The sequence below is a fragment of the Lolium perenne genome, chromosome 1 (assembly GCF_019359855.2).
Source record: "Lolium perenne isolate Kyuss_39 chromosome 1, Kyuss_2.0, whole genome shotgun sequence".
NCBI lineage: Eukaryota > Viridiplantae > Streptophyta > Magnoliopsida > Poales > Poaceae > Lolium > Lolium perenne.
This window is the reverse complement of record NC_067244.2, coordinates 43533897-43546094: the sequence shown is the minus strand read 5'-3', so window position 1 is coordinate 43546094 and position 12198 is coordinate 43533897. Positions and strand designations below refer to the sequence as shown.

At 43.4% G+C, this 12198-nt stretch overlaps 1 protein-coding gene across 1 annotated transcript; it reads left to right on the top strand.

Annotated features, from left to right (window-relative positions):
- The first annotated feature begins 4653 nt into the window (after nucleotides 1-4653).
- On the top strand, nucleotides 4654-11664 carry LOC127348134 (cullin-1). The gene is made up of 18 exons (XM_051374229.2): nucleotides 4654-5029; nucleotides 5121-5220; nucleotides 7216-7401; nucleotides 7483-7530; nucleotides 7602-7805; nucleotides 7889-7966; nucleotides 8142-8231; nucleotides 8313-8393; nucleotides 8478-8540; nucleotides 8911-8946; nucleotides 9037-9123; nucleotides 9245-9394; nucleotides 9487-9542; nucleotides 9686-9968; nucleotides 10122-10265; nucleotides 10344-10562; nucleotides 10654-10821; nucleotides 11177-11664. Exons 1-18 carry the CDS (start codon nucleotides 4890-4892, stop codon nucleotides 11276-11278), a joined length of 2235 nt encoding a protein of 744 aa, XP_051230189.1. The 5' UTR covers nucleotides 4654-4889; the 3' UTR covers nucleotides 11279-11664.
- Nucleotides 11665-12198: the final 534 nt, after the last annotated feature.

Genomic DNA, 12198 nt, shown 5'->3' with positions numbered 1-12198 from the left:
TGTTATGCATGTCCGTCTTGTCTGAAGTAAGGGAGATTTACCACTCATTTAATGGTTAGAGCATGCATAATGTTAGAGAAGAACATTGGGCCGCTAACTAAAGCCATTAATCATGGTGGAAGTTTCAGTTTTGGACATACATCCTCAATCTCATATGAGAACATTAATTGTTGCTACATGCTTATGCATTAAAGAGGAGTCCATTATCTGTTGTCTATGTTGTCCCGGTATGGATGTCTAAGTTGAGAATAATCAAAAGCGAGAAATCCAAATGCGAGCTTTCTCCTTAGACCTTTGTACAGGCGGCATAGAGGTACCCCTTTGTGACACTTGGTTAAAACATGTGTATTGCGATGATAATCCCGGTAATCCGAGCTAATTAGGACAAGGTGCGGGCACTACTAGTATACTATGCATGAGGCTTGCAACTTGTAAGATATAATTTACATGATACATATGCTTTATTACTACCATTGACAAAATTGTTTCATGTTTTCAAAATAAAAGCTCTAGCACAAATATAGCAATCGATGCTTTCCTCTTTGAAGGACCTTTCTTTTACTTTTATGTTGAGTCAGTTCACCTATTTCTCTCCATCTCAAGAAGCAAACACTTGTGTGAACTGTGCATTGATTCCTACATACTTGCATATTGCACTTGTTATATTACTTTACATTGACACTATCCATGAGATATACATGTTATAAGTTGAAAGCAACCGCTGAAACTTAATCTTCCTTTGTGTTGCTTTAATACCTTTACTTTGATTTATTGCTTTATGAGTTAACTCTTATGCAAGACTTATTGATGCTTGTCTTGAAAGTACTATTCATGAAAAGTCTTTGCTTTATGATTCAGTTGTTTACTCATATCATTACCATTGTTTTGATCGCTGCATTCATTACATATGCTTACAATAGTATGATCAAGATTATGATGGCATGTCACTCCAGAAATTATCTTTGTTATCGTTTACCTGCTCGGGACGAGCAGGAACTAAGCTTGGGGATGCTGATACGTCTCCGACGTATCGATAATTTCTTATGTTCCATGCCACATTATTGATGATATCTACATGTTTTATGCATACTTTATGTCATATTTATGCGTTTTCCGGAACTAACCTATTGACGAGATGCCGAAGGGCCGATTCTTGTTTTCTGCTGTTTTTGGTTTCAGAAATCCTAGTAAGGAAATATTCTCGGAATCGGACGAAATCAATGCCCAGCATCCTATTTTTCCACGAAGCTTCCAGAACACCCGAGAGCCACCAGAGGGGAGCCCTGGTGGGCCCAGATGATAGGGCGGCGCGGCCAGGGCCTGGGCCGCGCCCCCCTACTATGTCACCGCCTCGTCGACCTTCCGACTCTGCCTCTTCGCCTATTTAAAGGTCCTTGACCTAAAACCTCGATACGAAAAAAGCCACGGTACGAGAAACCTTCCAGAGCCGCCGCCATCGCGAAGCCAAGATCTGGGGGACAGGAGTCTCTGTTCCGGCACGCCACCGGGACGGGGAAGTGCCCCCGGAAGGCTCCTCCATCGAGACCACCGCCATCTTCATCAACGCTGCTGTCTCCCATGAGGAGGGAGTAGTTCTCCATCGAGGCTCGGGGCTGTACCGGTAGCTATGTGGTTCATCTCTCTCCTATGTACTTCAATACAATAATCTCATGAGCTGCCTTACATGATTGAGATTCATATGATGATGCTTGTAATCTAGATGTCATTATGCTAGTCAAGTGGATTTTAGTTATGTGATCTCCGGAGACTCCTTGTCCCACGTGTGTAAAGGTGACAGTGTGTGCACCGTGTGGGTCTCTTAGGCTATATTTCATAGAATACTTATTCACTGAGTTATGATTTGAGTTGGATGTCTCTATGAAATTGTGGTGTGTTAGTACCTCCTGTGAATGCTCAAAGTGACAGCGTGGGGTGTTCATTAGTACTTGGGAATGCATCTTTAAGGTTTGCCTACATGATGAATTAGTGTTCGTTATCTTGCCGTAGAGTAATTCGTAGTAGCATAGTGAAGTGCTTATTTATATCTCTTTATGATTGCAATGTGTTTTGTATCACAATTTATCTGTGTGCTACTCTAGTGATGTTATTAAAGTAGTTTATTCCTCCTGCACGGTGTAATGGTGACAGTGTGTGCATCGTGTAGTACTTGGCGTAGGCTATGATTGTGATCTCTTGTAGATTATGAAGTTAACTATTGCTATGATAGTATTGATGTGATCTATTCCTCCTTTCGTAGTGTGAAGGTGACAGTGTGCATGCTATGTTAGTACTTGGTTTGGTTATGTTGATCTGTTATGCACTCTAAGGTTACTTAAATATGAACATTGAATATTGTGGAGCTTGTTAACTCCGGCATTGAGGGTTCGTGTAATCCTACACAGTTAGTGGTGTTCATCATCCAACAAGAGGGTGTAGAGTCTAGCATCTATTTATTTATTCTGTTATGTGATCAATGTTGAGAGTGTCCACTAGTGAAAGTATGATCCCTAGGCCTTGTTCCTAAATATTGCTATCGTCGCTTGTTTATCGTTTTATCGTTTCTTTACTTCCTGCAGTATTACTACCATCAACTGCACGCCAACAAGCACTTTTCTGGCGCCGTTACTACTGCTCATATTCATTCATACCACTTGTATTTCACTATCTCTTCGTCGAACTAGTGCATCTATTAGGTGTGTTGGGGACACAAGAGACTTCTTGCTTTGTGGTTGCAGGGTTGCTTGAGAGGGATATCTTTGACCTCTTCCTCCCTGAGTTCGATAAACCTTGGGTGATCCACTTAAGGAAAACTTGCTGCTGTTCTACAAACCTCTGCTCTTGGAGACCCAACACTGTCTACAAGAATAGAAGCACCCGTAGACATCACGCAGCAGGGGACGACGGAGGACGCGCGGCGGGAGCGGCACCGTCTGGCCACCGCCGAACGCAAGGAGAGGAGGCGCGCGCAGGAGGAGCTGCGGCGTAGGGGAGGCGACAACGGGGCGGGGCCGTCGAACGCACCGCCGGACGGTCAGTAGTCTAGGTTTAGATGAAATCTAGCCGTTTTCATTCAAACTTTGTAATATATAATCAAAATTGAATGAAAACCTTTATTTTCGTGCACAAATATTCATTTGGGGGAGGCGTTTGGGGGACGCGGCTGGGGAGCGACGTCCCCCAAACGCGACACGAACAAAACACGTCCCCCAAACGCTCGATCCGACGCGGTTTGGGGGACGGTTTGGGGGACGCGATTGGAGATGCTCTAAAGTCTTTCCCCGTAAAAAAAAAGAAAGCTTAGCTGTGAAGTGAAAGAAGTCCACATAACCCCCCTAAGTATTGTGTTTGGGATGTTAACCCCCCCTAACTATTAACTGGGACAAATAACCCCCCTAAGTATGCAATACCATGCAAATTACCCCCATACCGGATTTGGCTGTTTTTTTAGGTGGTTTTAGTCCACGTGTACAAGCGGTTTTAGACAGCCTGCACTTGGTCTGTTCGCGAGCCTGCTTGTCATGAATACAAGTCAAGAGGATTGCCCAATGAAGTTCTGCAAAGTAGAGCAACATACTGGAAATAAGGTTTACCTGTATTCAATTGCACTAGTCTCAGCATTGCAGCGGAGAGCAATGAAATGGCCATCATCCATCAGTTTTCCTCGCGGTCCTCGAAGGGAATAATCCAGCAGCTCGTGTGAATCAACAGACCAGGCCATCTTCTTCAACTGCCGAATCGATGGCCAACAGGACACGCTCTTCGCGCAGGCCTACCGCTAGTACTACCGGAGCTGCATCATTTCCGGCACCGTCGACTTCGTCTTCGGCGACGCCACGGCCGTCTTCCAGCGCTGTGTGATGCTCGTCAGGGACCCGCTCCCGTGGAAGCCCGGCGTGGTGACCGCGCACGGCCGCGGTGGCCGACGGCAGACTCGGCTTCGTCCTGCACCGAACCCTCATCGTGGCCGAAGACCGCCTCTCCCCTCGTAGACGGTCAAGACCTACATAGGGCTGCTATCGCTCTCGAGCCTCGATTCGGCACCAACGCGGGCGATCCGAGGGGACACTGCTCTGTGGTGATCTCCAGCGCTTGCTCGTCATCGGCAAGGTCACGGGCTGCAAGGCGATGCGATGATGCACATGCTCAATCTGGTGCAGGCAGGCTCATGGGCGACGCCAGTACCTCTCCCGCTTCCTGCCGTCAGATTGCCGGTCACTTGGCGATTGAGCGGAGCAGCGCGCTACGGCGGGAGGAGCAGTGTGGGAACTCGACCAGGCTATGCCACCCTCGAATCATCAATTTCTGCCGCCAATCATCTGACCTCGTCGACGGCAGCGCAGAGCGAGGTGCGTGACGAGAAAGCAGAGCGCGGTGCGAGAGGTTCAACCGGACCAGAATATGCTCGTCTAACCACTTGTACACGTGGACTAAAACCACCTATAAAAACAGCCAAATCTGGTATGGGGGTAATTTGCATGGTATTGCATACTTAGGGGGTTATTTGTCCTGATTAATAGTTAGGGGGGGTTAGCATCCCATACACAATACTTAGGGGGTTATATGGACTTCTTTCGCTGTGAAGTAGACATGCCATCGGCAGCATGTGCCAAAGTCACGAAGAGAGAGCTGGCAGTGGCGGCGACCATCCATCCATCCCCTGTTTCGGCGTCCCGCGACGCTAGGCTAGATCGGGCATCACAACTCTCTGACACCTTTTCCCTCTTTTCCCCTTTCTCCTCGTCCTCCCATTTCCTTTCCTCACCAACGAGGGAGCCGAGCTAGGGTTCCGACATCCACCTCCCCTCCGGCGTACTCCCCGATCCGACGGCACCGTCCTCCACCTCCCCTTCGGCGGCGAAGCCCCCGATCTGACGGCCGCGTCGGCGGCGATGACGACGCACGAGCGGAAGACCGTCGATCTGGAGGAAGGGTGGGCCTTCATGCAGAAGGGCATCACCAAGCTCAAGAACATCCTCGAGGGCAAGCCCGAGCCGCAGTTCAGCTCCGAGGACTACATGATGCTCTACACGTACGGTACCCCCTTCCCTCCTCTCCCCCAATTTCCCTTCTCGTCTGGTGTCTCGATCTGATTCCGCTGTGGCTTCATCTGTTGTGCGCAGGACGATATACAACATGTGCACGCAGAAGCCCCCGCACGACTACTCGCAGCAGCTCTACGACAAGTACCGCGAGGCCTTCGAGGAGTACATCTCATCCATGGTGAGCAGCAGCCTCTCTCTGTGCTGATTGGTACTAGCTGGGGCCCCGTTCGTTTTAGCTACACCGGGCTGAATGAGCTCCTCCGTGTGGCGGGTGGGCATTTAAGTTTTAACGCTGCTAGAACTAGCAGGGGCAATGAAAATTCTGTTCACTTGCTAGAATGGACTTCCTGTCTTTGTTTGGATGTTGGTTGCGGGTGTACAAAAGTAGTACAGTGGATGCATTTCTGACCTGCAACTTACCTTCAGATCATAAGTAGTGTGCAGTTGGGGTGCATCGCTACTTTGTTGGAAAATAGAGTAATGGAAACAGCTTTGGCTCCTAACTCTCGGTAACCTTGAGTTTAGAGTCGGGGGTTCTGTTTTTCTATTTCCATCCTCAACAAATTGATTCTGTTTGCGAGCATTTAGAGTCGGTGGCGGTGCAACATGTCCCAGTATAATAAAAGTTGAATTTCAGATTGCATTAGTCACGCACCATATTTATCAAGTACTCCCTCCATCTCAATATGTAAGGCGTGTGTAAGCCCTCTAAATGTTTACCAAAATGTAAGGCGTGTAAGTTATTTTACCTTGTTTCTTCCCTGTTTAGCCTCACATGTATGCAGCGCTGGAGCGCCATCTCTGGTCTGAGGAATCTGTTTTTTGCCAGCTGCCCACGATCAGTTTCCTAAACAAACGAGATGCTAACAGATATATCCCCGTGTCCTGCCAATCTGCATGTATACAACACGTCGGGTCATCTCCTGATTCAAAAAAGCACACATCTCATCTCCATGGCGAGAGAAAAAGGGCCATCGTACTGGCTCGCGTGACAAACTGACGAGGAGCTCGCGGAGTACATCGACGATGATGACGTTGATCTCTCGCCGGAGGTCCACATAGACGTTGGTCTCTCGTCGGAGCTCCCCGGCAGCGTTGTTCTACCGTCCTCTCGCCGGAGCTAGTTGGTGGCATGGAAGACTTTCCAGATTCTGGTCCCAAAATTAGCTTGGGAGGCAATCACTTAGAGATGGTGCCTGGCGACATGATTGTGAGATTGCGATAATTATGGTTGCACTCTCCCAGGGGTATCTTTGATCATACCATGCAGGGGCAAAATTGTCCAGATTTGCGTGCGCAAATTTTTGTGCCAAAATCTTTACACGCCTTACATATTGGGATGGAGGGAGTAGATTACAGAGAAGGGGTATCTAGAACTGATATTTGTTGCAACATTGTTAGGTGTTTTAGGTTAATTTTTCTGATTCAAAAACCAGAGAGAGACAGCAGAGAACTGACCATTGGGATTCACATTTAATGTTTCTTTTCCAAATCCGCAATCATTATAGTAGCTACTCTGAGTTTGTGACTCGAGTAATGCATCCGTTGGCTTCTTCACATGTTTCTACCTTCGTTAATCAGTAGGACACCTATGATTGATTGCCTTTGTGGAAAAAAATGATCTTTCATTGCGAATCTTGGATAAATGGAGAGCGATGTGGCTGCTTTGGGCTTATTTGCCAAGGTCTAGGCTAGGTGTATGGTCACAGATTTGTTGTAAAAAAAAACAGGCTGAGTGAGTTTGGTGACAGCCTAGACTACAGGGCTCTGGGCCAGCCAGCCGGCCAGGTGCCATCTTGCCATGTATTGCTCTTTTGTTGAGCAAACCGTTTTTACTTGATTTCAAGGAATTAATATTTGGGAATCTTTTATCTCCCACGATCAATAGTGTATGGTACTTTTAATGCTAAAATATATAGTTCTTAGTCTCATCTAAAACAATATCTTATCGTTTTTATAGTGACATAGACACATCTTCTAAGAGAAATCTTCATTCACGCTTTCAAATCTTATATTGTTGTGTTGGGCCAACAGCTGAGATAACAGAGTTGCCCTCATTTTATGGCAACATAGATATTATTGTTTCTTAAATGTTATCATTCCATGGCGTTTCAGCTACCTTTTCTGTGTTTGCCTACATGCTGGCTTGACTCTTTATTTTGACTGCATGTAGGTCTTACCTTCATTAAGAGAGAAGCATGACGAATTTATGTTGAGGGAGCTAGTAAAGAGGTGGTCAAACCACAAAGTGATGGTTCGGTGGCTATCACGTTTCTTCCATTACCTTGACCGATATTTTATTTCACGGAGATCACTTCCGCCATTGAGCGAAGTTGGGTTTACTTGCTTTCGGGATTTGGTAAACAAATGTGTTCTAGCAGTGAAGTTCTTTGTCTTTAGTTGCTCTGCCTTGTTCTAACTTTTTTTCTTTAATGTAAAGGTATATCAAGAAATCAAAGGGAAAGTAAAAAGTGCAGTGATTTCATTGGTGAGTCTTTGCACCACAGTCTGAAATGATGATTTTCCTATATAAGTGATTGTGACAATCTCCTTCAACAGATAGACCAAGAACGTGAGGGTGAACAAATTGACAGGGCTCTATTAAAGAACATCTTGGATATATTTGTTGGAATCGGCTTGGGCAATATGGAATGTTATGAGAATGATTTTGAAGATTTCTTGCTAAAGGATACTGCAGATTACTACTCTATCAAGGCCCAAACATGGATTGTGGAAGACTCTTGTCCTGACTATATGTTAAAGGTAGTTTCAGGAGTTTTTTCCTTCTCGCTTAACTTTATATAGTTACTGATGATAATATATTTGCATCATTTCCTTTTCACTAGGCTGAGGAGTGCTTGAAGAGGGAGAAGGAAAGAGTTGCTCATTATTTGCATTCTAGCAGTGAGCAGAAGTTATTAGAGGTTTGTGAAGAGATCTCCGCTTTTTATGATTTGTGTGCATGAACTCTACATGCATACTGGATGTGTACTCCACAATTGTTGTGTAGTTCGTCTTCCTGAGAGAACATTGATCATGATTTTCCCTCTCTTTACATATCATTTAACTTAACATTGACACAATTCCTGATTATTTCAGAAAGTGCAACATGAGTTGTTAACGCAGTATGCAAGCCAGCTTCTGGAGAAGGAGCATTCTGGATGCCATGCATTACTTCGTGATGACAAGGTTTGACTAGAGAGTCGTACCACTGAACAGTATATGAGTTGCACTCCAAGTGTATTGACTATTTGTATCTGTTTATTGTAGGTTGAGGATCTCTCGAGGATGTTCAGACTCTTTTCTAGAATAACTCGTGGACTAGAGCCTGTTTCTCTAATTTTTAAGCAGGTATATGCTAATGCAATCCTGCTCTAGTTATTCCATTAATCGATTTAGAGTTGGACATAGTATTTAAGTGGTGCTACTTTGCAGCATGTTACTAATGAGGGTACAGCATTGGTGAAACAAGCAGAGGATGCTGCTAGTAATAAGAAGGTGCTCATTTCTTGTCACTATAACTTATTTCATAGCTTATATGGATCTCAATATATTTACTTATCTTATCCCAGCTTCTATCTAATGCAACTCCCAGTCCGTTAGTGTAGCCCATTCAGATGCTTGCCAGAGCTCGTTATTTATCTGGGTTGGGTTGAATTCGTTTATTTTTCCTCTTTTAGCTCTCCCCTTTTCCTGATCGTATTTGCCTGCTGTGGCCCTGTTTTAGTTGTTACAGTATGTGCCGTTTTGGATTCTTGGTTATGCTTTACTTTGCTGATAATCCTGTCAAATTCAGACTATGCTTTTCAAGTGATTCTTTATTCTCATCTTGACATGCTGAATCTCTAATAACTAATTATTCTTACAGCCAGAGAAGAAGGACATCGTTGGTTTGCAGGAACAGGTGAGTACCTTCATACAATTTTGCTGTCGACCCAACTTTTGTAATTTTGCTTGTGACATTTTTCATCATCTGAGTGTTTTCTGGCTTTAGGTTTTTGTCCGGAAAATAATCGAACTGCATGACAAGTATGTAGCATATGTCACCGACTGTTTCCAGGGGCATACTCTTTTCCATAAGGTTTGTGAGATTATATGTTTATTTTTTTCTTCGTGCTTCATGTTTTCCAATAAAATCAAATCAAATCATCAGGAACACTTACTTTTGTTGAAATTGTTTGCAATCCTATTCCGTTCTATAGGCACTTAAAGAGGCTTTTGAAGTGTTCTGCAACAAAGGTGTTTCTGGTAGTACAAGTGCTGAATTGCTTGCCACATTCTGTGATAATATATTGAAGAAAGGCGGCAGTGAGAAACTCAGTGATGAAGCTATTGAAGATACCCTGGAGAAGGTACATCCGTCAGTCTGTTTTGTGTTCTCTTTTACTTGCAGACATTAGTACATTTTTATTGGTTGGATCTTAATCTACTGACCATTCATCAGGTTGTGAGATTACTCGCATACATCAGTGATAAGGATCTTTTTGCTGAGTTTTACAGGTAATTGCTCTTAAACTTGTATGATAACTCTAATGTATTGTTTCCTCGCAAGAAAAACGAACTATAGCACCTTGTAAATTTAAGAAGATACAAAGTTCAACTGGTTTTGTATTGGATCTGATGTTTAATGGTGATGATGGCAGGAAGAAGCTGGCAAGGAGATTGCTATTCGACAAAAGTGCTAATGATGAGCACGAAAGAAGCATTCTGACCAAGCTAAAACAACAGTGTGGTGGTCAATTTACTTCAAAAATGGAGGGCATGGTCACTGATCTTACTGTTGCAAGAGATCATCAAACTAAGTTTGAAGAGTTTATAAGCACACACTCTGAATTGAATCCTGGGATAGACTTGGCTGTCACTGTTCTGACAACAGGATTCTGGCCAACTTATAAATCATTTGACATAAACCTTCCTGCTGAAATGGTATTTACTGTTTTCTTGCGCTCTCCACTTCTGCAAATTAGATCCGAGTTCAACGGGCAAGCACTAGCTTTGCATTACATATTGAGGTCTTAACTATTTTATGGCCTTGCTCTCTCTAAGATTATTAACATTGACAACTCCCAAAAAAATTAGGTGAGATGTGTCGAGGTTTTCAAAGAGTTCTATCAAACAAGAACTAAGCATAGAAAACTTACATGGATATATTCCTTGGGTATCTGCCATATCACTGCAAAGTTTGAGGCCAAGACTATTGAGCTCATTGTTACAACTTACCAGGTAAGCATAAACTTGCACTAGGTCTTACTATCATTTCAAACGCTGCAAACTAATGATTTCTTTCCATCTGTTTGGCAGGCTGCATTGTTGCTACTGTTCAATGGAGCTGATAAACTTAGTTATTCTGAGATAGTAACACAACTGAACCTGTCAGATGACGATGTGGTGAGGCTGCTTCATTCTCTCTCTTGTGCGAAATACAAGATTCTTAGTAAAGAACCAAGTAACAGAACTATTTCTCCTAATGATGTATTTGAGTTCAACTCAAAATTTACAGACAAGATGAGAAGAATCAAGGTATTTTTGGTGTTTTGTTCTTTATCTTAATTTCTGGAAGTTTTTTTTTAACGTTTTGGATCTAAGTATTGATTTTTATTTTTACCTGCAGATACCTCTACCTCCAGTTGATGAGAAAAAGAAGGTAGTTGAAGATGTTGACAAGGATCGAAGATATGCAATTGATGCATCCATTGTGCGTATTATGAAGAGTCGCAAAGTCTTGGGTCACCAGACACTAGTAATGGAATGTGTGGAGCAGCTTGGTCGCATGTTCAAGGTATGGAACATTCTTCAAGTTCTGTTAGCCGTGCTGATGGTAAATGTGGTTGTATCCATCCGCTCTAGCACTTGTAAGACTAGCTACAGATGAAATGTTTTCCTGCGTGTCTAGCATGTCAAATTTGAGCTATTTTTTGTTATGTAGCTTTGTGGAATCCTCAGACTTATCCTCACATTAATGCAACTGATGAATCTATAACTATATTTTCTAATTAAATTTAAACTAAATCGTACTTCTTTTTTGGGCACTATGGATATTCTAGACTGAAATATACCAAGTATTGAAGCATGTTGAGTAGAGTTTACTTCGATTTCTTGACCTGACCATGGGTGCTTTTTTTTTGTCCTTTCAGCCTGACTTCAAAGCAATAAAGAAACGCATCGAAGATCTTATAACCAGGGATTACCTGGAGAGGGACAAGGAGAACCCAAACGTCTACCGATACTTGGCTTGATCATTGGTTATGCATGCTGGGCACGGTAACATCTGGCATGTGTTCCTACCTACAGCTATTTAAACATGCTATATTTCGTGCCATGGCACACAGCATTGGCTTCTCCAGATGGATTCCCTGGTGTTGCTGTTGATTGCTCTTGCTGGCGGCAGACATATGCAACTTGTACATGAAGGTCGTCAGATCTAGTGCCTTGGCCTATCTATGGTACTTGAACTGTCCGGAAAAGGAGAAGGGGTGGTTGGGCAGACCCTGGTGAATGTTGTACACATAATGTACTTATGGTTGTTGAGTTTGCGTCATATTATTACCAATATATATTTTTCTGTAATGTATCATAGCGCACTGAAGATAATTCAAAAGAAATCTCTCTTGCAAGACCTCCATCTGCTGTGTAATTTCTGTTTTAGCGACAAGAATATATTGTGATTTCACAAGGAAATGAACAGATAATAGATGTCAAAATCCATGCGCAGAAGGGCTTGACCCTGTCAAAGTCATAACTGGGTTCGTCTGGATTTTATTTTATTTTTGTAAAAAGATCCACACATCATAGATCAACAGCAGTAAAATAATAAATTACAAATAGGCAATTAAACCACCTAGAGCGGGCCCTTCCTCAAGTTGTACTAGATAGACGTGAGTCGTGCTATTTAGCACGATGAAGACCTTAAATCACACCAACAAAAATGAAAATTGACTCGAAGAGATTTGCTAGACACACAACTTCATGCACCCTCTGTTGGTGTTAGCCGCACCGCTCGAGCGAGGATAGAGCGGAGAGGACCCTATTCTAACTTTAAAATGTGACGCCGCTTCACCTCCCCAAAGAAGGCAAAAAAAAAAACTTTCTAAGACCGTGTTCGGTTAATAGAGATATTATATTGGAGTGAATTAAAAAGAACTCTGCCTTAGATAAG